The 26,056-nt window shown below is 34.1% G+C and overlaps 2 protein-coding genes and 1 pseudogene across 2 annotated transcripts; 2 read left to right on the forward strand and 1 right to left on the reverse strand.

Annotated features, from left to right (window-relative positions):
• Positions 1-1,916: 1,916 nt before the first annotated feature.
• Positions 1,917-2,970, reverse strand: LOC107621952 (dirigent protein 16-like; annotated as a pseudogene).
• An 18,544-nt stretch (positions 2,971-21,514) lies between these two features.
• Positions 21,515-22,515, forward strand: LOC110262744 (uncharacterized). Its single transcript, XM_088501245.1, has 4 exons — positions 21,515-21,558; positions 21,642-21,737; positions 21,861-21,926; positions 22,017-22,515. Exons 1-4 carry the CDS (start codon positions 21,515-21,517, stop codon positions 22,513-22,515), a joined length of 705 nt encoding a protein of 234 aa, XP_088357371.1.
• A 277-nt stretch (positions 22,516-22,792) lies between these two features.
• On the forward strand, positions 22,793-23,815 carry LOC148579182 (uncharacterized). Its single transcript, XM_088489127.1, has 5 exons — positions 22,793-22,855; positions 23,010-23,144; positions 23,280-23,392; positions 23,463-23,556; positions 23,642-23,815. The coding sequence occupies exons 1-5, from the start codon at positions 22,793-22,795 to the stop codon at positions 23,813-23,815; spliced, it is 579 nt and encodes a 192-aa protein (XP_088345253.1).
• Positions 23,816-26,056: the final 2,241 nt, after the last annotated feature.

Below are 26,056 nucleotides of genomic sequence, written 5' to 3' on the forward strand. Positions count from 1 at the left end.
TTTCTTGCTTTCTGTTTTTGCTTCTTGGTTTGGTGTTGTTGCTGTTGTTTGGTGTTCTTTGTGGTGGTGGTGGTGGTGGTGGTGTTGGTGGTGTTGGTGTTGGTGTTGGTGTTGGTGGTGGCCTTGCTTTCTATTTCTGCTTCTTGGTTTGGTATGGTTTGGTGTTGTTTGGTGTTGTTGCTGTTGTTTGGTGTTCTTGGTGGTGGTGGTGGTTGTGGTGGTGCTGCTGGTTGTGGTGCTGGTTGTGGTGGTGGTGTTGGTGTTGGTGGTGGTAGTGGTGGTGGAGGAGGTAATTGTGCTGGTAGTGGTGAGGGTATTTTTGTCCAAAAAAATTAAAAGGACGATTTTAATACGAAAAAAACGTTAAGTATGATTCTAAATCGGAAATTACATTGGGGACGGTTTCGATTCTGACCCTCAACGTGAGGGACCAAAACAATACTTATCCCTAAGATAACAAAGTTATATATTATCGGCTCTGCTAGTTAGATAACGAAAATTATGAACAACGTGAACAATGGGCTGTATTCTTGACTCATAGAAAGGCAAAAAAAAAAAAAAAGGTCCATCACAAATTACCCTTCTAAAAATTCTACTTTCACCTTTTATATTTTAATCATTCACCTTCTAACCCTTTTACCGCCACATATCCCTTCCCAAACTCTCATTACGCTGTCGATCCCTCCCTCCCTAGCCAGCCTCAGTGACGTCGAGCTTCTTCTCCATCAAGAACGTTAGTTTAGAATAAAAATAACCATCCACATACCTAGTAAAATAAATATCCAGCAAATATCATTGTATCTATTTAAATCCAATCCAGATATTTATTTCTCCTGCAAACAAGATGTTTATTTTTCATACAAATAGGATATTTGTTCTTAATGTGAATCACATCCGAAAAAGGAGAAGAAGAGGAAGAAGAGAAAGAAGAGGAGCAGGAGAACCACGGCGGCAGAGGGAGGATGGCGACAAGACAGCAGCAGCGCCGCCCACGAATAGCGAAGCAACAGCAACGGCACCCATGGAACGTGAGATAGTCGCAGTGGCACATGGGAAATGCGCACGACGGCATCACTCGTGCGGCAGCAGCCGGCAGCGGCAACCTGAATGACGACGCCAAGCGGGGCTGGTGGTCGACGCAGTGACGGCGTCAAGAGCTCGACGACGACAATGATAACCGTTGATGGAGAGATCGATGCTGGTAAAGAAGCTGGTGGAATGCAAAACGGCAGTACTAAGAGGAGATGGAAGAGAAGCTGGTGCGGCGGCGGGGGTGGGGGCGGCAGTGTTCTTCTACATCTAAACGACTATCTCCGACAACGACGGTGGAATATGGTTGTGGACCTGAGAGGGATTGGCGCGGACGTTGAAATTACGATTATGGTAGAATTTGGAATAACCGTATGTAGTGTGAATGTGTTTAATTGCTAATTCTAATATTTTAAATTTTAAAATTTGATAATAATTATTTAATTAATTAAAAATTTAAATTTTAAGTCAATTTTATTTTTTTTAGATAGTTGTTTACATTGTTCACTATATATATTGTTCCTCTATACTTTTCCTTATATTATAGGCTTGGAACATGTCCAAACCTCATTTTAGAATAATGACTATGTCAAGTTTTATCTATTATAAATAGATGCATATATTTACTCTTCGTTTTTGCTTGTTAATATATTATTGAGTGACATCTTATTCTTAGAGAAAGGCCTACATACAAGTTTTAATTAAAGATAGCAAAAAGGTTAAAAGCCAAGAATGTATGTTTATTGATCGTTAATTCAATCTCAGAAGAAACAACTCAAATAATACAATCTGCATTCGAATTTGACAAAAACACATGACTAAATCTTACTATCATCATCAATAAATAACAAAATGCCAACTTTGCCCTTTATTCCACATGAGTTTTGTTAGTATTTCAAATGGACAGTGATCCTCAGCAATGTCTCAGCACCATTAGTGGCAATCTGCCCTGGTGGTATGAGACTCCTAACCTCCGCAAAGCCCTTAGCATTCTTGAACTTCCCAGTCCCACTGATCACCGATAACTTCGACATGGCGCTCCCAATCTTGAACAGTCCGTACAAGTTTAAGCTGTCACCGTACTCCCCTCCTTCAAACAGTGCTGTGAATGCCATCATTTGCCGGCTCCCATCTGCTGAACTTGCAACATAAACCCCCTGAGCCTTCCCAACTATCTGCGATCCCAACTCTGGTTGCACCGTCAAAACGTCATCGATCACAGTTATTGTGCCGAAACCAAGTCCCAACCCATCAGGTCCTAACTGTAACTGTCCGATAACGTTTGGAAGACTCAAATAAATTTAAACAATCTAAAATTATCTTATTTAGCATTTAATAAATACTGTTCCATTAGAATAATTATGTAATTTTAGATGTAATAAGCATAGCTACGTAACTAGTGTATTAATTCATCTACGTACCGGAGTAAATTTTTTTCACCTAATACTTTACATATAGCGTATTGCGCATATTCATTTCCGGATCAAAACTTGCTGCGTTTATATTATAAGCATGAAATTATAGATATTAAGTTAAATAAATTAACTTAGTTATTATCTCTCTAACATTACCATTTGCCGCAAAGGTGGTGCCAGCCAAGCCGGTGCCGAGGGAGTACCAAAAACGCCATTAACAGTGGGAAGAGCACCGTTGGCGTTGGGAATGGGAGTCCCACCTTATGGGGTTTTGAATCCTATTGGGGTTGCAAAAGGAACTTGGCCACTGTAAATGTTCCCAAGTAACCCAGTAACTGGTCTAGCTGTTGGGTTGCTTCCACCAAGAATGTCATGCATGAACAACTCGAGGATTGGTTCTTTTCCTGTGGCTTGAACAGGGTTAACTGCAGCCGTGGCATTTGGCATTTGGCATTCTTGCCATGATTGTTAAAGAAATAAGCATCATTACAAGGGATAATAGTGTAGATAATGCTCCCATGGACATATTGCCTTGGATGAAGAGGCTCTGATCTATAATTCTATATAGATGTTTTCTATGTTATTGAAGAATGGATTATGTTGGACTGGATGATTGAAATAAAATTCGATTCCTTAGCTTGGAGTTATATAGTATGGAAATAAAGACATAAGAGTGCATGGGCCGAAAGTAGTTGACTTGTGAGACATGGGATCGGTGTAATGAAGTTGTTTTGAAATTAATATTAAATTAAGTAGTAGATTAGTTGTAGCTTGACCAAATTGAACGAGACTCAATTTTCAGGAATAGTGAACTCTATCATCAACTTTTCTTTTCTTTTAAATGCTGATATCATATAGTTAAATATTGAGGAATAAAATTATATATTTATATGTCTGAAAAGTGTTTTAGAATATCTCTATATGACTTCAAGATTACAAATTCAAATCATAAAAATAATTACTAATATAATTATTAGATTAGACGGTATATTTTATATCTTTGAACTACAATTTTTTTTCTCAAATTCTGATTCAACATAGGATACTTGTGAAATAAAAAAATTCTTAAAAAAACTTTACATATTTTTTTGAAAATTAAAGTAATTGTAGGGGTCATCTCTAACTCTTTCCTTTATTACTTCATGGACCTTACAGAAGGGAAATCTTGTTGCTATTTGAATTTGAGTATTGGCGCTGACCTGCACTAAATAAAATCCTATCAACTACTAGCCACTACTTGTGTTTTCATCATATTATTTTAACTAATGCATTATTTGGATTTAAATGATTCAAAATGGCATAACTTAGATTTTGGAAGGATTAAGTGAGTCAAACAGAGGCCAATCCTAGGTTTAAATAATATCGCATTAGTGTTGATATTAACGATGCTATATATTTGTAGAACTTTTTAGAATTTTCATGATCTAGTTCTATAAAAATAAATATCTAAATATTATGATAGAGAAGTTTAGAAGTTAACTAAATAAATCAAGTACTAGAAATATTTAAAATTTGAAATTATCTAGAATCAACTTATAGAGCTTATAAATAGGCCATCATAGAATTTATTGTAATTAACTAATAAACATATCAAATTCCACTAGCATTTGTACTCTCTTTTTAACTCAATAAAAAAATATAACTATTAAATTTCTCAAACCATTTATTTAAACTACTTATTCACCAAAACTATCCTTACTACAATATTCAAGTCCATAATACACTAAACTAATATCAAACTATTTCATAAAACTAACAGTAGCATCAGAGCTACATTCGATCATCTATTGGGCGTAAAATCTTTCTTTCTAACTTATCAACTATACATATCTACCACATTATAACCCACTCAAAAAATAAAATTTTTTCCATAACATGACTATCTCAACCATCAATATTCCCATGTCCATATTGTCAGAAGATAATTATGAAAATTGGCATTCTCAAATAAAAACCTTTCTACAATTACAAGACTTGTGGAATGTTGTTCACGAAGAGTTTATCATGCTAGAAAATCAAGCAACATTTTCTGCTGTAGAAAAGAAAAAATTTAAAGAAGAGCAACAAAGAAATTATATTGCTCTATGTTTTCTCTAACAAGCTGTAACATTAAGGATGATTTTGTTTAAGAGATAATTTTAAAAATAATTTTAATATTAAGGATGATTTTAAAAAAAAATTAGAAATAATTTTAATTTTCACACTAAACCATATGAATCAAAACAGTACTTATTCCAAACAAATCCATAATGAACAGAAAATATGCATCTACTTATATATCTTTTCATTTGTCTCTTCACTGCATAAGTCTATACTTATAGTTTTTTATCTAGGGCTTTCTTGTACATCTATAGTTTAGATTGCATTCTTGTAAATTTGAGGATAATATATGTTGAATTGATAACATCTTTTGAAATAACTCAAAACCAAGATAGCATTTTGAGCTAAGTTATTAAGTTTACAGACTTCTCAACACTATTACTGTGTAAACATTATGGGTCTTTGTATTTTACAAAATATTTTCTGTAACTTAATCCTATAATGATATTTATTCTTAAGAAGACTTAAGAAAAAAATTTCTAACATTTTTAGATCACTACAAGAAAAACACCCATTCAGGTACACTTGAAAAGTGTAGCCAAAAGTGAAAAAAAATGATGCCTTAGACTACGGCTACGCTTTTTGGACTACGGCTACGCTTTTTGGGGTGATTCCTATTCGGCCGTTGCCTATTCTCAAAGGCTACGCTTTTCTGCACCAAGGGCTACGTTTTTGGCGTTTGAGAATATGGTGCGCTTTTCAAGTGATGCTGTCCAGGAGCAAAGGCTACGCTTTTCAGTTTCCATTTTTACCAGAATAGGCTACGCTTTTCAACGCTATTGCATCACCTGTAAAGCGTAGCCACATTGTATACCATGGCTACTTTTATAAGTATAGCCTTAGGTCCCTCGTTTTTTTTTTTTTTTTTTTTGTATACTATAGCTACTGTATATAAGTGTAGCCTTAAGTCTCTCATTGTTTTTTTTTATTTTCTATATATATATATATATTCTAATAATCTTTTTTTTAAAACCTAATATTTAGTAATATGATTATATATAATCTTATTTTTTTAATTAAATTAATCAAAAATTATAAAATAAAAATAAATACATAATAATACCATACAATATTCTTTAAATAATAAAAATTATCCTTTAACAAAATATATTTATAATGAACTAAAAATATTGGGATGATCATAAATGAGTATTCATACATCTCACACTAAATTAAGCATACCCATATCAAAATATACATTAGACCACTTAGAATTTACTACTAATAAACTATAAAAACCAAAATACTGTATCCTACATAAGTATCTTCTAATAAAAGTTATTAATCTTCTGATAGAAGAGAAAAAAATAAATTGATGTCAAATAGAGCACCTAACATCTGCGACTGAATTGAACACATATTGAAGCAAATTCTTAGCTTCTCCCATTGAGCGCAACTGATTCCGGCGTCCTCTATTCGTAAAGGCCCGCTCTCGTTTTTTGCCTCGAAAAGCTGAGAAGTCATTGCCACAAGTGAATTAGATGATATGCTTAACATGCCTTTAAAGAAAAGAGTGCACGTGTCAGCGATCATTAGTGACATAGTAGTAAAATTAACCTACCAACTTGACTCATAGTGATATCTTTCAAGAACTAAATTGAAAGTATTGAATTTTTAATCAGTTTAATGAACCATATCGACTTATGTGTGATTTTTGATAATCCAATTTAAATATTATCTCGTGAATCAAGTCACGTAAGACCAAATAGGTTAATTGACACTACTTACCAATATCTTCAATGATAGTTTTTCATCACTTAGAATAGGCAATTTGCTTCCGAAAACTAGCTTTGATACATCAGGTGCCTTTGATGACCTGCATTATTATCCAACAACTCATATATTTGTCACTTTCTCCTAATAAAAGAAGAAACAAATATGAATGATGATGATTCATTAGTTAATAGTTTTTAGGAATAAGCTACGCTTTTCAAATATAGCCTAAAAAAAGTGTGGCTGAATGGGTATTTTTCTTGTAGTGGATGTTGAAACTAAAGCAAGTGCCAACTTCTCCAGTTTTAGATATCGAAGCTCGACATGCTAAAGAAATATACTGGTGTTGAATGCGATTTACCTCTCTAACTAAAACGAAACTAGCAACATAATTATTGACAGATAAATATAGATATAGAAGCCTCCCAACCACTAGACGATGCAGGAGGATATATAGTAGGTGTAGATAATATGTCTATTAACTCAGCAAAAGCATGCTTGCAATCCGGATTCCAACAGAATTCTTTTTGCTTATTTGAAGTCTAGAAAACTTATCTAGGCAATGCGTGAGCCGATGTAAAAGTGGGACAAAGATGCTAGTTGTCCAGTTAACTATTGTCAGACATCCTTCAAGGGCGGAGGACTTTTTATGTTTAGCATATATAGCATGCCACATGTTAGGATTTGCTTTAATGCCTCGGTTGGTCAACATAAAACTTAGGAACTTTTCTCCCTAGTCCCTTATGCATACTTCTTTGTCGAATATGATACTCTCTTAACTATGCAAATATTTTTAATTAAAAGGTCAATAACATGACTACTCCCCCATCATTGTTTTGGTGACTATGTCCTCAACATAAACCTCAATGTTGCGGCCGATTTGATTAGCAAAGACTTAGCTTTATGAGACGTTGATAAGTTATTAATTGCATTTGTAAGAATAGATGACATAACTTTATAACAAAAATGATCGTGTTTAGTAATAAATCTAAATTAATCTTAGTCATCATGGTGCATTAAAATTTGATTATATCTGTTTTGTCAATTTTTAGCAAATCGATAGTGGTTCGATTATAATGGTCTGGGAGCGAAATTTACTTCTTTTTTTGCAGGTACCAGTTCTATAAGTGCATCAAAGGTTCTCGAATTAGACGAGTATTAAAATAGAAAATAAGTTCGAAAAAATGCCAAAAAGGATAAAAGAAGCGTAAAAGAAAAGATTCGAAAAGTAAATTGACTGAAATCGAAATAGTTTGGATTGAATTTAAACAAAGCAGTAAAATGCCTTCGACTGAATCAAAGGACTTTTGACATAGAAATTAAAGACACTAAAATGTAAATTGGACAAAGAAATTAAACATTGCTTGAAAGATAAATTGGACAGGAAAAGTAAAGTTTTACAGAAAGTGTAAATGGAAATTAAAGACAATGGAAGGAACCCTACAGAAATCGAACTCGAATGCAGACTCAGAAATTCGTTGGGGATGTGAGTGTGCTTGAGTGTATTTTTGAAGAAAAGTTCCAACCCCTATTTCTTAGAACTTGCTAGTATTTATTATCTACTTTCTATAACCGACCATTAATTGCATGGTGCTGCCTTGTATGTGCATTCTTTGGTAACCGTTTTCTCTTTTGCTAATGAACGTTACCAATAAATTCCCAACTCAGAGAAAAGCTTTCAACTTCCTTCTTTGTATAACCGCTCGATTTCCCATTTCGAAAGCGCCATTCGATCCTCTATTCGAATTATCTTCCCGATTCACCAAGGTATCAAAATCAAGTACACGTCAGACAACTTCCATTTAACACTGGTACATGTGTCTTCGATTTCTGCTCCCTTCTTAATATCTCTCCAACATTTCGAGTTAGCTTATTCTTTCGAAAGAATATCTTGATCAACAAATTGCCCCCTAGGATTAAAGAAAAGCAAGATCGGGCAATTTCATCTCTAATTGAAGCGATCTCTTCAGATTAACTTGAAAATCTAGACTTTATCTTTAGTAATGATAGGGTTTGATAGTTTTCTAATTAATTTGGGATGTTCATCAATATGACATGTCCTTAATAGAACCGATCTTCTTCTCGATTCTTAACAACCTAGTCCCTCCTGAAATAAGATAGTAGTGGTTTTAGCTTGTAGTTCTCGTGATGACATGCTATTATGTTATGTAGGTTTTATCTATTTGATAGGACTAATAAGAAATTTTACACTAAGCCATATTTATGGGTCAACGTATGTGAGGGATCAACCTTAAGTGAATACATTGGTTTCTTTCTTGTAAGGAGGTAGGAAAGGATCCAGAGTTGCCTAAGGCTTTGAGAGCCAGGATGCTTGTTTTTGAAGATGAAGTAAACATGGTCATAGGCCAATATCTCGGTGCTGTTGAAAATATGGATGAACACTTTACCCTAGTTGGTCGCCTTGACTAAACTTTCTTATACCCCTTAAGTAAGAGGAGGAATAGGAATAGACATTCTCTGAATAGTAACACGATAAGGCCAAAGATCTACCCAAAGTGGGAAATTAACAATTTGATTCTTATAAAGGCTACAATCTTCAGTCCACCTCTTGACATGGAGGACATAATTTTTGAACAACCATGGAGATCTACATTCAATCCTTATGACATCTAGGTCTTTAGAGTAAAGGAACTGGAATCTATTGCTACCCTTATCACTCACATGAAAAACTTCAAGTTTACTCTATATGGCCCGTAGAGCATTCTCCATAGTTCCTATAGAGAAAGGTTTGTTAGCAAAGAGTTTGCCAATGAGACCATTAGCACAAGCGTTAACCCCCTTTGAGATATTCCCTTTCTCCAATAGCACCACCTCCTCCTTACTATTATTCTCATTACAGTCATTATGTTCTTCTGTTTCAGCCATACTAGTGAGAATTCAAATACTGTAGACTCTCCTTTTATAAACGGGAGTTTACATAAAATTGATTTTACAAATTTGATTTTGATGAAAAGTAAGTTTGTGTTGACGTGATTTATGTTTGGCAATCTTTATATTAAAATGGATTATAATAAAATAAATATTGTTTAAATTATACTACTTAAAATTACTTTTAGATGAAAAATTACTAAAAGAGACATCAACTTAAATAATTTTTTTATATTATTCTATCATTTTAATTTAGATATTTAAATAGATCTTGCTAATTAATTTTATAATAAAATTAATATTTACTTACTAAATTAAAGTAATATATAAGAATTAGTAAAATATATTTTATACTAAAAATAAAAAATATATGAATAAACTAATAGTTTAATATGTTAATGTAAATAAATATTAAATTAAAAGATAAAACACTAATAAAATACATAAAAAATAATATCTTATGCAAAATTAGTACATAACAATACCATTATTTCTACTGCATGTAATTAATAATTTGATCCTTAATTGAGTCTCGAATACGATCTATTTCTACAAAAGAGCTAATAGTTAAAGTTTATCAGAATTTTCATCAACATGACTATTATCTTCCACATCAAGAATATTTGCATGTGTCATATTGATTAAATTCAGTATCTGTTTCAAAGTGTCTTCTAATAAAATTATGAATAGCTATAGTTACACACACTATGTGCACTTGAATTTCAATTTTGAACTTAGGTATGTATCGCATGATAGCAAATCTTTTATTTTACACTCTAAAAGTCCTTTCTATTGTGCATCTTAAGCTTTAGTGATAATAATTAAACACTTCTTATGATTTATAAATCCAGAAAAATGGCTAAAATATGCAAGATGATAGTGCTCACTTTTAGATGAACCAATATATCCCTTTGGTATTGGATAACCGGTATCTACCAAATAATATTTACGTAATGAACAATAAAATTAGTTACATATCATATGATAACCAAGTAAATATAGCTTATTTGTAAGAATATGATAAAAATTAATCTGGAGGAGGATATGAAAAATTTATGGTAGGAATTGTAATAGCATTGTCAAATATACAAGCATCATGCACAGTGTCTTTCCATCCAAGTAAAGCAAAAATAAAGCACATGTCCAATCACATATAACTATTATATTTTGTGTTAGATATTCTTTTCTTCTAATAAATTTGGATCGATCACTTGAGCTAATTGCACATGAGATATGAGTACCATCAATTACTCATATAGCATTTTTAAAAAAATGGCAATACAGTTGGTCGTTTTTATTTTGCTATGAATATTCTGAAACTTAGGATCCAATAGCTTAATATATTTTATAAACAATCTCAAGCAAGAAACCAATATCTCATGAAAATGTCTATTTACTATCTCTTTAGAATATTAAAATCTTTCTTTGTATCATCTTATTATCCAATCCATGACCAACCATATTTAAGAACATTACAACCATTTTCTGAACTCCCATCCGCCTTGTGTATTTTAATCCATGTTCAACTAATTCAGCACAAAATTAAAAAAAAAAATATATTTTTCCATCCAAAATATTTCATAACAACGAATGCCATTGTCACATAGAATTTTTTGTACCCATAAATAATTCGTTTGTTCACTAGTCCTGCATGGTTCTTTGCATAAATAATTGACTGCATATTGACCAATCAACGCAATAACATTTTTAATCTCATGTGTATCTTTTTCTATAATGAAAAGTAATTTTGATTCTTCATTTTGTTCTTTTTCATAATCTTCAAACAAATACTCCATGTTCATTCCAAATTAATTAACAAAAATTTAGTCCTAGATAGAGATATAAATAAATTATTATGAACATAACAATACCAAGATAAGAAATAAATTATATATAATAAGAACAATAATTAAGTACCACAAGCAATTTATTATAAAATAACACATAAGCAACACAAAAATTTTCTATTGGCTAATCCTAACATAACAAGAAATTCATGGTCCAATTAAAATAAAGTACAATAATAACTTAATTAATTTTGCATGAATGGTAGTAGATTATAAGCTGCATATTTGAGCCAATCCAACAATCCTTACACAATATCATTTTAAGGATACAAACATTTTTCTAGCAAGCTTAAATATCATTAGTTGACAACAACGATTATAAAAATCGAGATCACTAGTGATAGTTTCTATCTTCTGAATCTCAGCCATTACTTCTCCAATAGATACACCAGGTACTAAAAATGTGGACATAATAGTTGAGTATGATTCAGATGCAGAAACAATTCTACTTATTGCATCGCTTTGAGGGAGGGGTTTTAAAATTTTTCTTCTTCTTTTCTGTTGTTTCACAAACCACAGCTCTCTTTTCTTTTTTCGTACTCTTTTGATTATTATTATTTTTTAAAAGAACTAAGATTTACTTGTTGAAATTAAGTACTAATTCTTATACTAGCATCTATACCTTCTTCACTATCTCCAGAACCTTCTTCTATATTAACATGACCTTCCTCAAAGTATGGTCGATATCCATCACCATATTCTTCTATGCCACTAGGTAAAATTCTAGATGAGGGAGCTCAAGCAAATTTGTCATCGGCCATAACATTTTTGAATAATATAGTTAACTCATCTTTAAAAGAAAGTCTTTTATTTTTGAATTTTTTATATAAGAGATTTTTCTGTATATGTACAGCTAATCAACACAACACTCGTTATAAAAAATAAACTTAAATTTTTTTTCCTTAATAATAAATTACTATGTACCAATTGTTTTCTCTTCCACCATTCATTTGGTGCATCAATAGTGTGTTTAGTATAATCTCATTTTAAATCCAATTTTTTGCCAAAAAATTTATACTATACTGACCATTTTGTCTTAATATTGTTCCACTTATTTTTTAATTGAGTTTTATCATATTGTTTTGTAGTAAATGAAAGAAAAAATAGAATTCATATAAATAAGAAATAATAAGAATACCATAAAAAATTAATAATATACCTAAGAAATCAGAACATTAAAAAATAATATAAAAAAGTCAATAATAAAAAAAAGCAAAAAATCAAACTAAACAAAGACAAATAAAAGTAAAAAAGACTTCCTAAAAAATAGACATAAAGAATAGTATACTAAATGAAAAAAAAGTTCATATGAACTAAGAAATAATAAGAACTCCAAAAAACAATAATATACATGAAAAATCATAATAATAAAAATAATATATATATATATATATATAAATAAATAAAATAAATACAATAAAAATAAAAATAAAAATATGAATGAAAGTATTACAAATTTTATAATGTCAAACAAAAAGAAAATATTTTTTATTTTTTTAGTATTATTTAATTTATTATTATTTTAGACAATAAATTTTTATTATTTATGATTTTATTGTTACTTATGATTAGTTTTTTTTATTTATTTTATCCTTTTGATAAGATCATAATTCATATTATACAAAATTTTGATAATAAACATAGTATATAAGAATTATAATTACAAATTTTACAGAGCCAAATTAAAAATAAAAAAATTCATACAAAACAAAGATAAAATACAACAAAGAACAAAAAAAACTCATACAAATAAGAAAGAATAAAAATTCTATAAAACCAACAACATACATCATATGAACAAAATAAACAATAAAAGATAAATAAAATTCATATGAATAAAATCAAATAACAAAAAAGCTTTCATACAAAACATAAATGTAGTGCAGTAAAAAATAAAAAAAAAGAATTCATATGAATAAAAAATAATAAAAATATCATAAAATTAATAAAATACCTGAGAGATTAGAGTGTTAGAATAAATAATTTTATTAACCCAGATCATCCATATTAAATCATCAAAAATATATCATATCATAATGCGGAAGCATACCTGAATTCATAAACATGAATCATACGATCGGAAGAGTTTAGATCTTGTGGTTCTTTCGATCTTCCTCAACTAGAGCCTTCTGTATTCTTAGGAGGCTGAACTGCAACTCTTTTGATGGGGAAAGAGTAACAAAGGCGGCTTTGGCGTATATTGGAGACCGAAACCCTGAAAGTCTATTTATATTTGAGCATGGCACCCATTAAACCCTTAAACCCAAATAAAATAGTATCTAAAGCCCAAAAGATAATATATCTAAAATCCAAAAAGATAATTATCTAAGGAACAAAAGATAATATCCGATTTTATTCTCATTTAATTCCAAATCAAAAGTAATAATGACTTATTCAATTAGCATTTAAAACAATAAATGAGATCATCATTATATAAGTCATTTAATTTGAAATAGCATAATTTGTGATTATAATTAATATATGTATTACCCACAAATAAGTTAGGAAATCAAATAATTTCCTAACAATCTCCCACTTGGGCTATACATGTATTATTTCTTGACATAATCACATCTTTATAAACTTTATGCGCGCATCTGAATGCTATTTCTCTCATTACTTTAACAATCTGGTCCGTCTCATACATTAGATATGGAACTACCGCAGCTTTTATCACATTAAATGCCGTGACTAAACCACGCCAATCACCATCCTAATATACTCAACAACATAGATCAAATTTGGATGAGTAATATGAAAATTACATGCCAAGTGATCTCATGTATGTCTATTTTCAGCTGGTCCAACTTTATTGAGATCAAACACAATACAAATATTGCAAAATGAACATTTCACATAACATGAAATAAACCATCAACTTAATTCTGCAGAAAAATAACTCAATATCTGTCATAGGACATATAACATAAACTCCCACTAAACCAAGGCATCACAAATATTGACACCTATCCGAGTAGTGTGCTCATGAAAGACTTTAGGGATCAATCCCTTGGTTAATGGGTCTGCTAGCATATACTCTGTTCCTATATGTTCTATGAAAATCTGTTTTTCTTAAATTTTCTCCTTGACAACTAAGAACTTGATGTCTATATGCTTCGATTTTGTCAAGCTCTTATTGTTGTTGGAGTGTAATACTGCTGACTTATTGTCACAGAATATCTTTAACGGCCTTTCAATGTCTTCTACTATATGAAACTCAGTGACAAAGTTTCGCAACCATATGCCATGAAATCGGAATCAGAGTACCTAATGATCTCCAAATTTTCTGATCTCCGATAAATAAGCATGTAATCCTTTGTTCTCTTTAAATAACGCATTACGCGTTTAACAACTATCCAATGATCCATGTCCGGATTGCTCAAGTATCTACCCAACACTCCCACTATAAATGATATATCGAGATGTGTGCAGACTTGAGCATACATTAAATTCCCTAGTGCTAATGCATAAGGTTTATCATGCATTGCTGTCTTCTCAAAATCATTTTGGGGCATTGCTTGAGACTAAACTTGTCTCCTTTAGCTACGGGTGTGTCCATTGGTCTATAACTTTTCATGCCATATCTACTTAAAATCTTTTCGATATAGTTCTTTTATGATAATCCAAGAATACCTTGAGAGCGATCTCTTAGTATCTCGATTCCTAAAACAAAAGAGACATCACCAAGATCTTTCATTTCGAATTTGTTCGATAGATTAGTTTCATGCAACAAGCCTATATTGCTACTGGCAAGTAGAATGTCATCAACATGTAAGACCAAAAGGATGTATTTACTCCCACTGAACTTGCAGTATACACACTCGTCTATCATATTCACCTTAAAACCGTGAAGTAATGACTTGATGAACTTGTGATACCATTGACGGAAAGCTTGTTTGAGACCATAGATGGATTTTCTCCTTTCTCTATTGGATCTCCTTAATGACACTTCTTGAGGTTGTTGAGCTTGCTGTATGGGTTGGGGTTGAGGAGGATTCTCATTATTTTCCTGTACTGTAGCAGTATCTTGAGCAATAACAATATTCTCATTGTTCTCTTGTACTGTAGCTGGATTTACAGCAGGATTCTCATTGTGCTCTTGTACTATAACTGTATCTTGAACAATAATAGGCACAAGGTCCTGATCATTGTCAGTTTATAGAATCCTCATCAAAAGCAACATTCCTAATATTTCCTTCCCCCCAAACTCAACATCCTCAAGAAATCTCGCATTTCCTGTCTCAAAATAGACCTTGATGCAGGATTGTAAAACTTGTACTCCCGTGAACACTCAGCGTAACCAACGAAGTAGCAACTAATTGTCCTTGGGTCCAATTTTCTTTCATGCGGCCTATAAAGTCGCGCCTTAGCTGGACATCCCCAAATATGCAAATACTTTATATTGAGCCTTTTCCCAGTCCAAATTTCATATGGGGTTTTGTTAGCTGCTTTGCTTGGCACCCTATTAAGGATGTACACTACGGTCTTTAAGGCTTCTCCCTAGAGTAATTTAGGCAAGGAAGAATGACTAATCATACTTCTCACCATATCTTTAAGAGTTTGGTTCCTTCGCTCTACAACACCATTCATGCTAGGTTTGCCTGGCATGGTGTATTGCAGAACAATACCACACTCCTCTAGAAAAAGAGAAAAAGGTCCGGGACGTTGCTCACCTGAACGATCATATCTTTCGTAGTATTTACCGCTACGATCAGATTTGACAGCTTTAATTTTCTTTCCAAGTTGAAGTTCAACTTCAGCTTTGAAAGACTTGAAAACATCCAAGGCTTGAGACTTTTCATGAATTAAATATAGATACACATAACGAGAGTAATCATCTATGAACGTAATAAAGTACCATTGTCCATTCCAAGAGACAGTAGGAAATGGGCCACATATATCGGTATGTATCAGTTCTAAGACATCTTTAGCTCTCTCGGCACCTAATTTCCTTTTGTTTGTCCTTTTCCCCTTTATGCACTCAATGCAGACTTCAAAGTCCGCCAAATTTAGGGGTCTAAGAATTCCATCCGACACGAGCCTCTGAATTCTCTGTTTAGAGATGTGACCTAGGCGCTTGTGCCATAATGATGCCGAATTCTCATTTAGTTTTTGTTTTGTACCTGTTTGCAGTATTTCATTATTATAGAAATTTAATTCAAGCCTATATAGATTATCCACCAAATGACCAGAGCAAATATTATTCGAATTATAGAAGAGACTGACTTTATTGTCTCCGAACGAACAAAAATAACCTAATTTGTCCAAACGAGAAACAGAAACTAAATTTCATCTAAATGACGGTACATAAAATGTCTCTAATAAATCCAAGTAAAATTCACTCGTGGAACATAATCTAAAGGTTCCTATAGCTTCGACTGCAACTATATTGCCGTCTGCCACATAGATGTATCTTTCAGCATCACTTGGCGGTCGGTTCCACATGCAACCCCTTCTTTACACGCCAGGTGGCATATTTGGTACAATCCTTCTTCATGTGTCCCACCTTCTTACAGAAGAAACAGGTTGAAACTTGATCCTGTTTCTTAGCTTTTTTCTGCTGAGAAGGCACATCCGCAGTAGTATCACGCTTTCTTTTATACTGAGAAGATGAAGCCATGTGAGCACTTTCAGTCTTATCTTGCTGTAGCCTCTCTTCTTCTTGCACACAGTGAGATATAAGCTCATTTAAGGACCAAGTGTCCTTTAGAGTGTTATAACTCACTTTGAATTGCCCAAAGTGTGCAGGAAGGGAAATCAAAATGAAATGCACGAGTAAATCTTCAGACAACTCTAACTTTAGTGCTTTCAATTTTGAAGCAAGATGTGACATTTCCATAATGTACTCCCTTATGTTCCCTTTACATTCATACCTCATGGAGACAAGTTTGCTCAAAAGACTACTTGCCTCCGCCTTTTCATTCTTAGTAAAGAATTTTTCAACATTCTTTAGGAACTGTTTGGCATCTTTATCCTCAGTAATTGAGCCCCGAAACGCCTCAGGATTGAGCGTTTCATGATCATAATGCGCGTTCGATTGGATCTCTCCCACTTCTCTATTTTAACCTCGTTGAGGTTTTCCGGAGTGGAAGTGGGTTTCTCCTCTCGAAGAGCTATATCTAGATGCATACAACCGAGGACAATCTCCACGGTATCTTTCCAAACTTTAAAATTTGAACCATTCAGCATAGGAATACTGCTAATTTGCGCAGAAACATTGGTAGCTAAAGCCATAGTTTCTGTATTAGAACAAAAGAACATGTAAATATTAATTAATTAATGGGTAAAAAATCCATATTGAGATATCCAGTACAACATTAATTTTCAATCTTTGGATAGAAAAATTAACTGTAAGTGATACTCTCATTGCAGTAATCAAATATTGTCAAAATTCCTGTCACACATTAAGTCTTTCTTTGGACCGACTTAATGCGCACATGGAAATTTAAACTTCGCAACCTATTTATTACCGCATATATTTTCTATTAATTGGCCAGACAATAACCTTTCTTTGGGCCGATTATTGATCGCATAATTAATAGAAAATAAACAAAAGTGTGCAATGCTTATTATTTGGCCAAACAATAAACTTCCTTTGGGCCGATTATTGTTCGCATAAATAATAAGCATTACTTTATTTTTAATTTGTTACCCAAACATCTATTTATTTTCAATATGTGTACGTAATTCGGCCAAATATAGACCTTCCTTTGGGCCGACCAATGTTCGCATGAATTACATAACACCATATTCCTAATGTTTTAAATAAATCAATTTTCACAAAAGAGGCTATTTTGGCAGCATAATGTTCAATCAATTTATTTTAAAACCAAATCTTTATAAAATTAGTGGGTACAATAATCCAAATTGTTACTAGTTTCTTTATGTAACAATTAAATAATATTTTTTATTATTCAAATATTATTAATATGTATACATAACTTGGCCAAATATAAATTTCCTTTTGGATCAATTAATATTCGCATAAGTTATATGGGCTGGGCTACACATACAAGCTTACAAGCTTACAAGTTGGCCCAGCCCAAACACAAGTCACGCGCATCAACACAGATTACATGGAGCGTCACTTCACGCGCTCAACACAAATGGTTACGTATGGGAAACTCTTCCACTTCTTCCACTTCTCAAAACGCTTCGAAAACAAGGAAACCCTTCCATTTTCGAGCGAAAATCAAAGTTCAAAATATACAAATCGTTGTTCGAAACCTCCATCAAAACACCATCAAACTCTCCGTGAAGAATCTGAAGAGAAAACAAAGCAACAATACTCAACGTAAGTTCATTAAGATTCCTGTATATTTTACTTTTCTTCTACGTCGTTCTTCTAGGGTTTACTATTATTCTTGCTTCTTTGTTACACTGTTCTAAGTTCTACGTCGTTCTTCTAAGTTCTACGTCGTTCTTCTAAGTTCTACGTCGTTCTACGTTCTTGTTCTAAGTTCTCCTGCTATTGTTGTTGATTTTTGGGGGTTTATTCCGTAGATTGGGGGTGTATACTGCTTGAACTTGTAATGTGGCTTGATATTGAAGCATGTTTGACTGATATCTGACTGATATATATGGATGTATCTGAATAATATCTATGGGTGTATCTCACTGTTATCAATGGGTGTATCTGATTCTTACATATGGGTGTATCTTACTGTTATCAATGGGTGTATCTGACTCATATATGCGTGTATCTTACTGATATCTCAATTAATTTGATATTGAAGCATGTTTGAGTGATACCTGACTGATATGTATGGATTTATCTGAATCATATCTATGGGTGTATCTCACTGTTATCAATGAGTGTATCTGAATCATATCTATGGGTGTATCTTACTGTTATTAATGGGTGTATCTGACTGATATATATGGGTGTATCTTACTGATGTCTTTGGGTGTATTTTTTGTTTCAGAGAAAATGGCAGCAAGAAACCAAACAAAAGACCTTAAGTGTGCCACACATCTCTTGAGTGATAAGTTCAGAAACATGACTGAGGAGAAGAAGGCAATTGTGAGGGATCTCGGATTCGGTGGAATGATGCACATCCCACCACTAAGGGTGGATCACCAACTCTTAAGGGAACTGGCAAACAACTTCAAATTTGGGGAGAACAGACTGAAGACAGGATATGGTTCTTTCCAAATAACACCAAAAACAATAGGTGATGCGCTTGGCATCAATGCAACAGGTAACTAGCTCAAAATTATAGGTGTATATTAAGTTGATGCTTGGGTGTATTTAAGGTTGATGCTTGAGTGTATTTGAACCGACTTTGATACTTTGTTGTTTTCCTTTTTGTAGAAAATCTGTTTCCTGAGAAAGTTGAGTATAAGAAACTTTCTGATGATGACAAAATAATTTTTAGAAGATTCCAGGGAAAGACCCTCAAAAGTCTTACCGATGAAATGATGGAAATCGGCGTTGGCAACGAAGAGGAACGCCTGATGTTCAAGAGGATATTCATCCTCTACATACAGATGGCGTTCCTTTTGCCAACGACGATAAACAAAATATCACCCGTGCACCTGGTCCCAATTTTTAAGATGGACGGCATATCGGAGAGAAACTAGGGGGGCATGTTTTGGCCTTTATGATCAAGGGCATCACAGACTACCAGGAGAAGAAGAAGAAGGCAATTGATGGCTGCCTCTTTGCCCTGATGATAATATACTTTCATCTTTCAGAAAACAAAGGCAAGAAGAGGGCTGAAAAACCACCAAAGCCTTGGATTGCCAACTGGACTAAGGAGCAGTTGGTGGAAAGAATGACTGCAGAAAGAGAGGAAATTTTGGTAAGTAAACATAATATGTTGCTTGTATTTTATTTACCTGAATGCTGCTAGCTAAAATATCTAATGTTTCAGGGGATTGTGAAGATGGCGGAGACAAGAGCAAGAGAAAAAATGAAAAAAAAAAGAAAAAAAACAAGAAATCAAAAAAAACAAAAAAAAGGAAAGCGAGTCCAACATCGTCTTCGGAGACAGAAACAGCTACTGACAGTGACACTTCTACCTCTGAGTCTGAGACTCAAGAAGACTCAGAGGATTTAGGAAGAAAACACCCCAGCAAAAAGGGGAAAAAGTAAGTACCATACTTGGGTGTAATTTCTTTTTCGAGTTGGGTGTATTTTGTTGATCACGTTGGGTGTGTGTAGTTTATTAAGCTGGGTGTGTTCGTTTGCTGCTTTGGGTGTATATTGTATATTCAGTTGGGTGTATCTTGTGAATTCATTTGGGTGTATTTTTAGTATGTTCTAAATAATGATTGTTTGCCTTCCAGAATGGACTCCAGAAAAAGAAAGCAGAGGCAAGAGGAGTCAGATTCTGATTCAGAATCTGAATCTGAACCAAGTGATGAGTAATGTCCTGAAATTATTACTCCTTTCTTTTGGCTTCATTATAAAGATTTCGTGTATTAACTGAAGTGTCTATTATTAACTTATAGGAGCGAAGAATCATCACCTGCAGAGAAGGAGAAGAAAAAGAAAAAAACAAAAACAACACCAAAAAAGTAAGCACTTCTTCGCATAATATTTTGTGATAAAATTAATTTTTTATTTCTGATTGGTACTCTTTTTTTTTCCACCCAGAACACAACCAAAAAAGAAAAAAGTTATTATGGAGGATTCACCTCCTAAAGAAGATCAATACTTTGACGGGTACAGTACCTCGTAAGCTATATTACCGTCTATCATCGTAATTATTTTTGTTAACATCTTCTTTTATGAATGTAGTGAGACATATGAAATATCAAGTGACGAACTAGATGAATGGCTAAGGGAAAATGTTGATAAATCTGCTGCAGAGGGGTATGTCTTGCTGGGCTGTGTATTTCAGATTTTGGTGTGTTTTGTTTGCTAATAATTGTTTCTTGTTTCGCAGGGAGAACCGAGCTGACCTGCGATCGACAGAAGGTCGCTATGTGTCGTCTGAAACGTAAGAAACTTTATTATTTAATAAAATCTTGTTATCATGATTTGGGTGTATTTTGTGGAACCATTTGGGTGTATTTTGTGGATCAAGTTGGGTGTATGTTGTTTAATAAGTTGGGATATTAAGTTTGTTGTGTTGGGTGTATATTGTCCATTCGGTTGGTTGTATCTTGTGCATTCATTTGGGTGTATTTTATACCTGTATCTTATTTTGTCTGAATAACATGAGATCTGTTTTAGAATACCGGCTGTGAACTTGTGAAGTGATGGTCCTTCCTCTCAAGGGCGCACAGAACAGAGTAGTGTAAACCAGCCGTCACAGAGCATGTAATTTCTCTTTCAAATAACCGTTACTTTTGTTCTTCTATTACCCTTCTACTTCTAATTCTGTATATATTTTTTTTAGAAAAAAAAGCCCTTTATTATTTTATTCAAGAAAAAAAAGGCAGGAAAAAAAAGCAAAATCTGCAAGTATGTAAGTTCTCAAAAAAACAAAGCATGTCTTCTTTTTGAATTGTTCGGGTGTATTTCTTGAATTTCTTTGGGTGTATTTTAGGTTGAGTCCGGCTGATTCGAATATGATGGTTGTGAGGGAACAGACACTGTCGGATGCGCTTGCAGTGTGAGTTTTCCAAGAATATTTCAACCTTATAAGCTTATTATTTTCAAAAGCGTTGTTAACCTTTCATTTTTCTTCTTGTTTAGAGTCCCGATTCAGGTTTTTGTGCCGGCATCCCAAACAACCACTGAGACAGATTTTGAACCAACCCCTATGCTACAGATTGAAGGGACTACAGAAACGTAAGAAATAGTATTGAGTGTATATTTGTTTAGAGTTTGGGTGTATATTTGCTAACAGTTTGGGTGTATATTGTTCCTGATTAGTTTTTTTTACGCCATGATTAATTTTTTGTAACTGTGCAGCACTCCTGAAAACCCTAAACAACTTCAAGAGACCATACCCACGCTTCCCTCAGCTCCAACTAAAATGTAAGTTCATCAGACTAAAATCAATCTTTGCTTATCATCCGTATATTCTTATTCTTATTCTTATTCTTATTCTTATACATGATGACGCAGTCATCCAGACGCAGAAGACGCTGCTGCCCTGTTGATGATGGCACGGACAGCATCCTATGTTCCTAAAACAGATCCAGGGGTGCCATCATTCAGCCTTGGATTGACTGATTCAAGCCAGGAGGGGGCGTCAACGCAGGAGACAGAAAGGGCAAAATCTCCAGAATCTGCAAATTTGATAGAACAATTGGACGATTTGGTCCAAAAAATAGCAAGCAGTGCGGCGAAGGGAAAAAACAAAAGTCCACAAATTCAGAGGGAGACTGGGGGAGAAAGTTCTGCAAAGTTTCAAACTCCTGGGAGATTATATCAGATTACGGATGATATGAAACAAAAGTGCTACATCTGGGGGACGAGACTGAAGGAAGATGCAGATGGCAATACTAACGAGTATGAGGAAATGTGCACTCTGATTGGCCAAGGAGAATACATTTTGATGAGAATGCACCTTGTATCCCTCCAGGCAAAAAGTGATATAGAATCTCAGGTAATATTAGAATAACATTAATGTTTTTACACCAAAGTCAATTGCAATGCTTATTAATGTAAAATTGATTTCGGCATATATTTCTAGATTGTATCTGCCATCTGCCTCATCCTCAACCAGAAAAATGAAAAGAGGTTTCAAGAACAAATATACTGTCTCCCCCCCGATATTGTGGTAAGTGTTACTTCTACGAACTTTGGGTGTATTTTCTATATTGATTTGGGTGTATTTTTTACGTTCAATTGGGTGTAAGTTTAGTATTTCATTTCTTGTTTTGCAATTCTTGCAGAGCATGGCACTTTCAGATCACCCAAAGGGGGAATTCATATCATCGAAAACGAAAAAGGAATTCAGGGTGGAAGCCTACCCGAGTTTCATTCCCTTCATAGATAGAAAAAAAATTAACTTCGCATCCATATGTAAGTTTTCGTTTGCTAAATTTGTTAGTACGCTTATTTACTTATATGCCAAATAAAATAACGCACTGTTGAAATGTGGGAATCCTTCAGATTTTTGCTCCTGTTTGCCACTTGGGGCATTGGTGGTTATGGCTGATAAATACAACAAAGCGGAAATGTCATATACTTGACCCGCTACACAAAAAAGCTCCAAGCGATGAGAGAAAGCAGGTTAATAAATTCACTGTAAGTTGCCTCTATATTCTTTACTTTAATATTTAGGTCTATTTCGTTAGTTGTGTTGGGTGTATATTGTCCATTCAGTTGGGTGTATCTTGTGCATTTATTCGGGTGTATTACTGATTTGTTTTGCTATTTAAGGGATATGTATTTTCAAGATTGATAACATATGCCGGCGGGGAACCTCTGCAGAAAGGGGAGAACAAGAAGAAAATTAAATCATCATATGTTAAAATATCAGGTCAAAAAACAAGGTATAAATTTTTGAGTCTGAACATTAAACTTTCGTAAATGAGATTTGTAATTTATTTTCTTCGTTTTCAGCTATGACTGCGCTATCGACGTTATGAAGTGGATGGAGTTAATTGAGCCGGAAAACATCAAAAAGGGAAAGTATGAATGGGATAATTGGCCACAGGTAACTGTCTTTAGAACTATATAACTCTGTATTACTTTACTGAATTAATATTGCTGTTTAAACAGAATATACTTTTTAATTGTAGGAAGAGGTGGACCACTATAGAGTGGAGTATGCTTCCCGGATACTATTCAGTGAGATGAATAAAGAAAGAGATCGGGCAATTAGGGAGAGTAGTGTTATAAGGCTGTCGAAGCCATCCTCTGTATTATTGAGTCCGTTTTGTCAGATAAATTCTGCTGATATAGAAACTGCGTAATCCAACTGCTGGGTAGTTTGTAAATTGAACAAATGCTGTAAAAATTTGCCATTTATCAACAACTTCTATTCCATGTATATTTTTTTGCATAGTTAAACTATCTGTGCTGTTAAACTGTCTGTGCTGTATTCAAAACCTGTATTACAGGTGGTAAAATATGAAGGAAAAAATCAAGGCATATATAAACGCAAATTATAAACTGTTACACCCAACGCAGGTCTAATAATACACCCAAGATTGCATAAAATATACACCCAAACTGTCTGTGCTGTATTCAAAATGTATGAATTACATGTACTAAAATATGAAGAAAAACATAAAATCAAATATACACCCAAAACCTGCGAATTTTTAGAACTTTTGTTCTATATGAATCTATATATGTGTCTATATGTAAATTGTCAATGAACAAAAATACACCCAAAAGAACAGTGCTTTTACACCCATATTCTATAAAACTATACACCCAAAGAGTTATCCCCTGCTGCTGGTACCCTGAACTGATAATTCATAACGTGTCCTTGATATTGGCTGGAATTTGAATGCGCCGCTGATGCAGCATCAAACAGGTTTATCTGAATATAACACTCACACATTAACTAACCTATTAACGAGAAAAATAAACTCAATCGCCACAAATTTAAAGAACATTACTTTTACCTCGCTTAAAACTTTCGTCTTCTTCTTCTTTGTGGCATTTGCGATCTGTTTCTCCAGCTTTGAACCTAGCCTGTTTTTTGGACGTCCTCTTGTTCGAATCCTTGGCGGGCTTTGAAGCTCGTTAACGGATTCCAAGTTGGCGTCTTCGTGGGATAAAGAAGATGTCCCCTTCCTTTTGGCTTTTAATGCTTCCATCTCGGCCATGACGTTATCGTACGCACGGTGCAGAATTGCAGTCAGCTCCTCCGATTCGGAGGCAAATTCGCAAATATTTTGCGAACGAAAAACCAATTGGTCGAACCTCTTGCTTCTTGGCTCCATTAGTGGCTCGTCGTGGCTGCTCTTGATGTGTGTGTCGCCTCTTTACCTTCTTGCTCCATCATTCCAGTATGTATCTAGGTGACACTTGGCTTACTTGTTCGAAGCTTAACACGCTTAGTGCGTGACGGCACAGTATCCCTCTCGACTCGAATAATAAGCATTGGCATTTTACCTCGGCTGCAACTGAGTCGTAAGTAACCACGAACTTGTTGAATATTGAGCTGAAAACTTGTTCTCCGACATCGTATACTGAATAGCCTAGAGCGGAATTCTTTAATCGGGTGATGCAATTCGCCTTTCCTCTGAATTGCGCTTGGACTTCCCTAAACTTTGCATGAGTGTACGCCTCTTGAAACTGAGCTTCAATGGAGGATTTGGTTGCACACGGTATGACCGTATGAAAATCTGCAGCATCTAATTCTCTCTCTGCTTGCTCCCTGCTTCCGAGGCAATTATCGTATTGTTTGACGAACTGAATAAGTGAGCTGTTCCGGGTGATATACTTGTTAAAAAATGAATGCATGCTCTCGCTCCTTTGTGTGCTTCTCATCCCTGCCCAGAAGTGGTGATCCAGATAGATAGGAACCTATATGTGACGGTCTTCGTACAGATCTGCATAATACACCCAAACACAGACTGTAAATACACCCGAGAGAACATGCAATATACACCTCTGCTGCAGATTTTAAAAAGACATTACCTGAAAGCCACTTGTTGTCCGCAAGACCAAAATTCAGCAGAAAATCATTCCAATTCCTATCGAATGAGTCTTTGCTATGAGAGTTCCAAACAACTTGGCTCATTTCTTGTTCGATATCGGCATGTCCCTTGTACCCGTTTAATTTGCTTGGAATCTTCTTCATGATGTGCCAAATACACCAACGGTGAATTGTTGTTGGCATACAGGCCTCTAAAGCCCTTTTCATTGATGCGCACTGATCGGTGAGAAACCCTTTCGGAGCGTTTCCTCCCATGCAACGAAGCCAGCATTGAAATAACCATTTAAATGATTCAATTTCTTCGTTCTTCATCAAAGAGCATCCGAGAAGTGTTGACTGACCATGGTGATTCACCCCGACAAAAGAACCACAGACCAAATTATACCTGAAACAAATTACCATGGTCCAGAATGCAAAATCATTAGTTACACCTTAACAAATGCTTCGCATACACCCAATGAAACAGCCAATATACACCTCTGATGCGAATTCGTAAAAATAAATTAATTTAGCATCATAAACAGGGGCAGTTTGTTACCTG

This window comes from Arachis ipaensis, chromosome B10 (genome assembly GCF_059453495.1).
Source record: "Arachis ipaensis isolate K30076 ecotype BB chromosome B10, ASM5945349v1, whole genome shotgun sequence".
In the NCBI taxonomy this organism is placed as follows: Eukaryota; Viridiplantae; Streptophyta; class Magnoliopsida; order Fabales; family Fabaceae; genus Arachis; species Arachis ipaensis.

Bases quoted from the DNA above. Each gene is read 5' to 3' on its own strand.
- LOC110262744 (XM_088501245.1), top strand. From the start codon at position 21,515: ATGATGGTTGTGAGGGAACAGACACTGTCGGATGCGCTTGCAGT. The intron at 21,559-21,641 runs GTGAGTTTTCCA...CTTCTTGTTTAG, and splicing joins CTGTCGGATGCGCTTGCAGT to AGTCCCGATTCAGGTTTTTG. The intron at 21,927-22,016 runs GTAAGTTCATCA...ATGATGACGCAG, and splicing joins CCCTCAGCTCCAACTAAAAT to TCATCCAGACGCAGAAGACG.
- LOC148579182 (XM_088489127.1), top strand. From the start codon at position 22,793: ATGGCACTTTCAGATCACCCAAAGGGGGAATTCATATCATCGAAAACG. The intron at 23,393-23,462 runs GTATAAATTTTT...CTTCGTTTTCAG, and splicing joins ATATCAGGTCAAAAAACAAG to CTATGACTGCGCTATCGACG. The intron at 23,557-23,641 runs GTAACTGTCTTT...TTTTAATTGTAG, and splicing joins AATGGGATAATTGGCCACAG to GAAGAGGTGGACCACTATAG.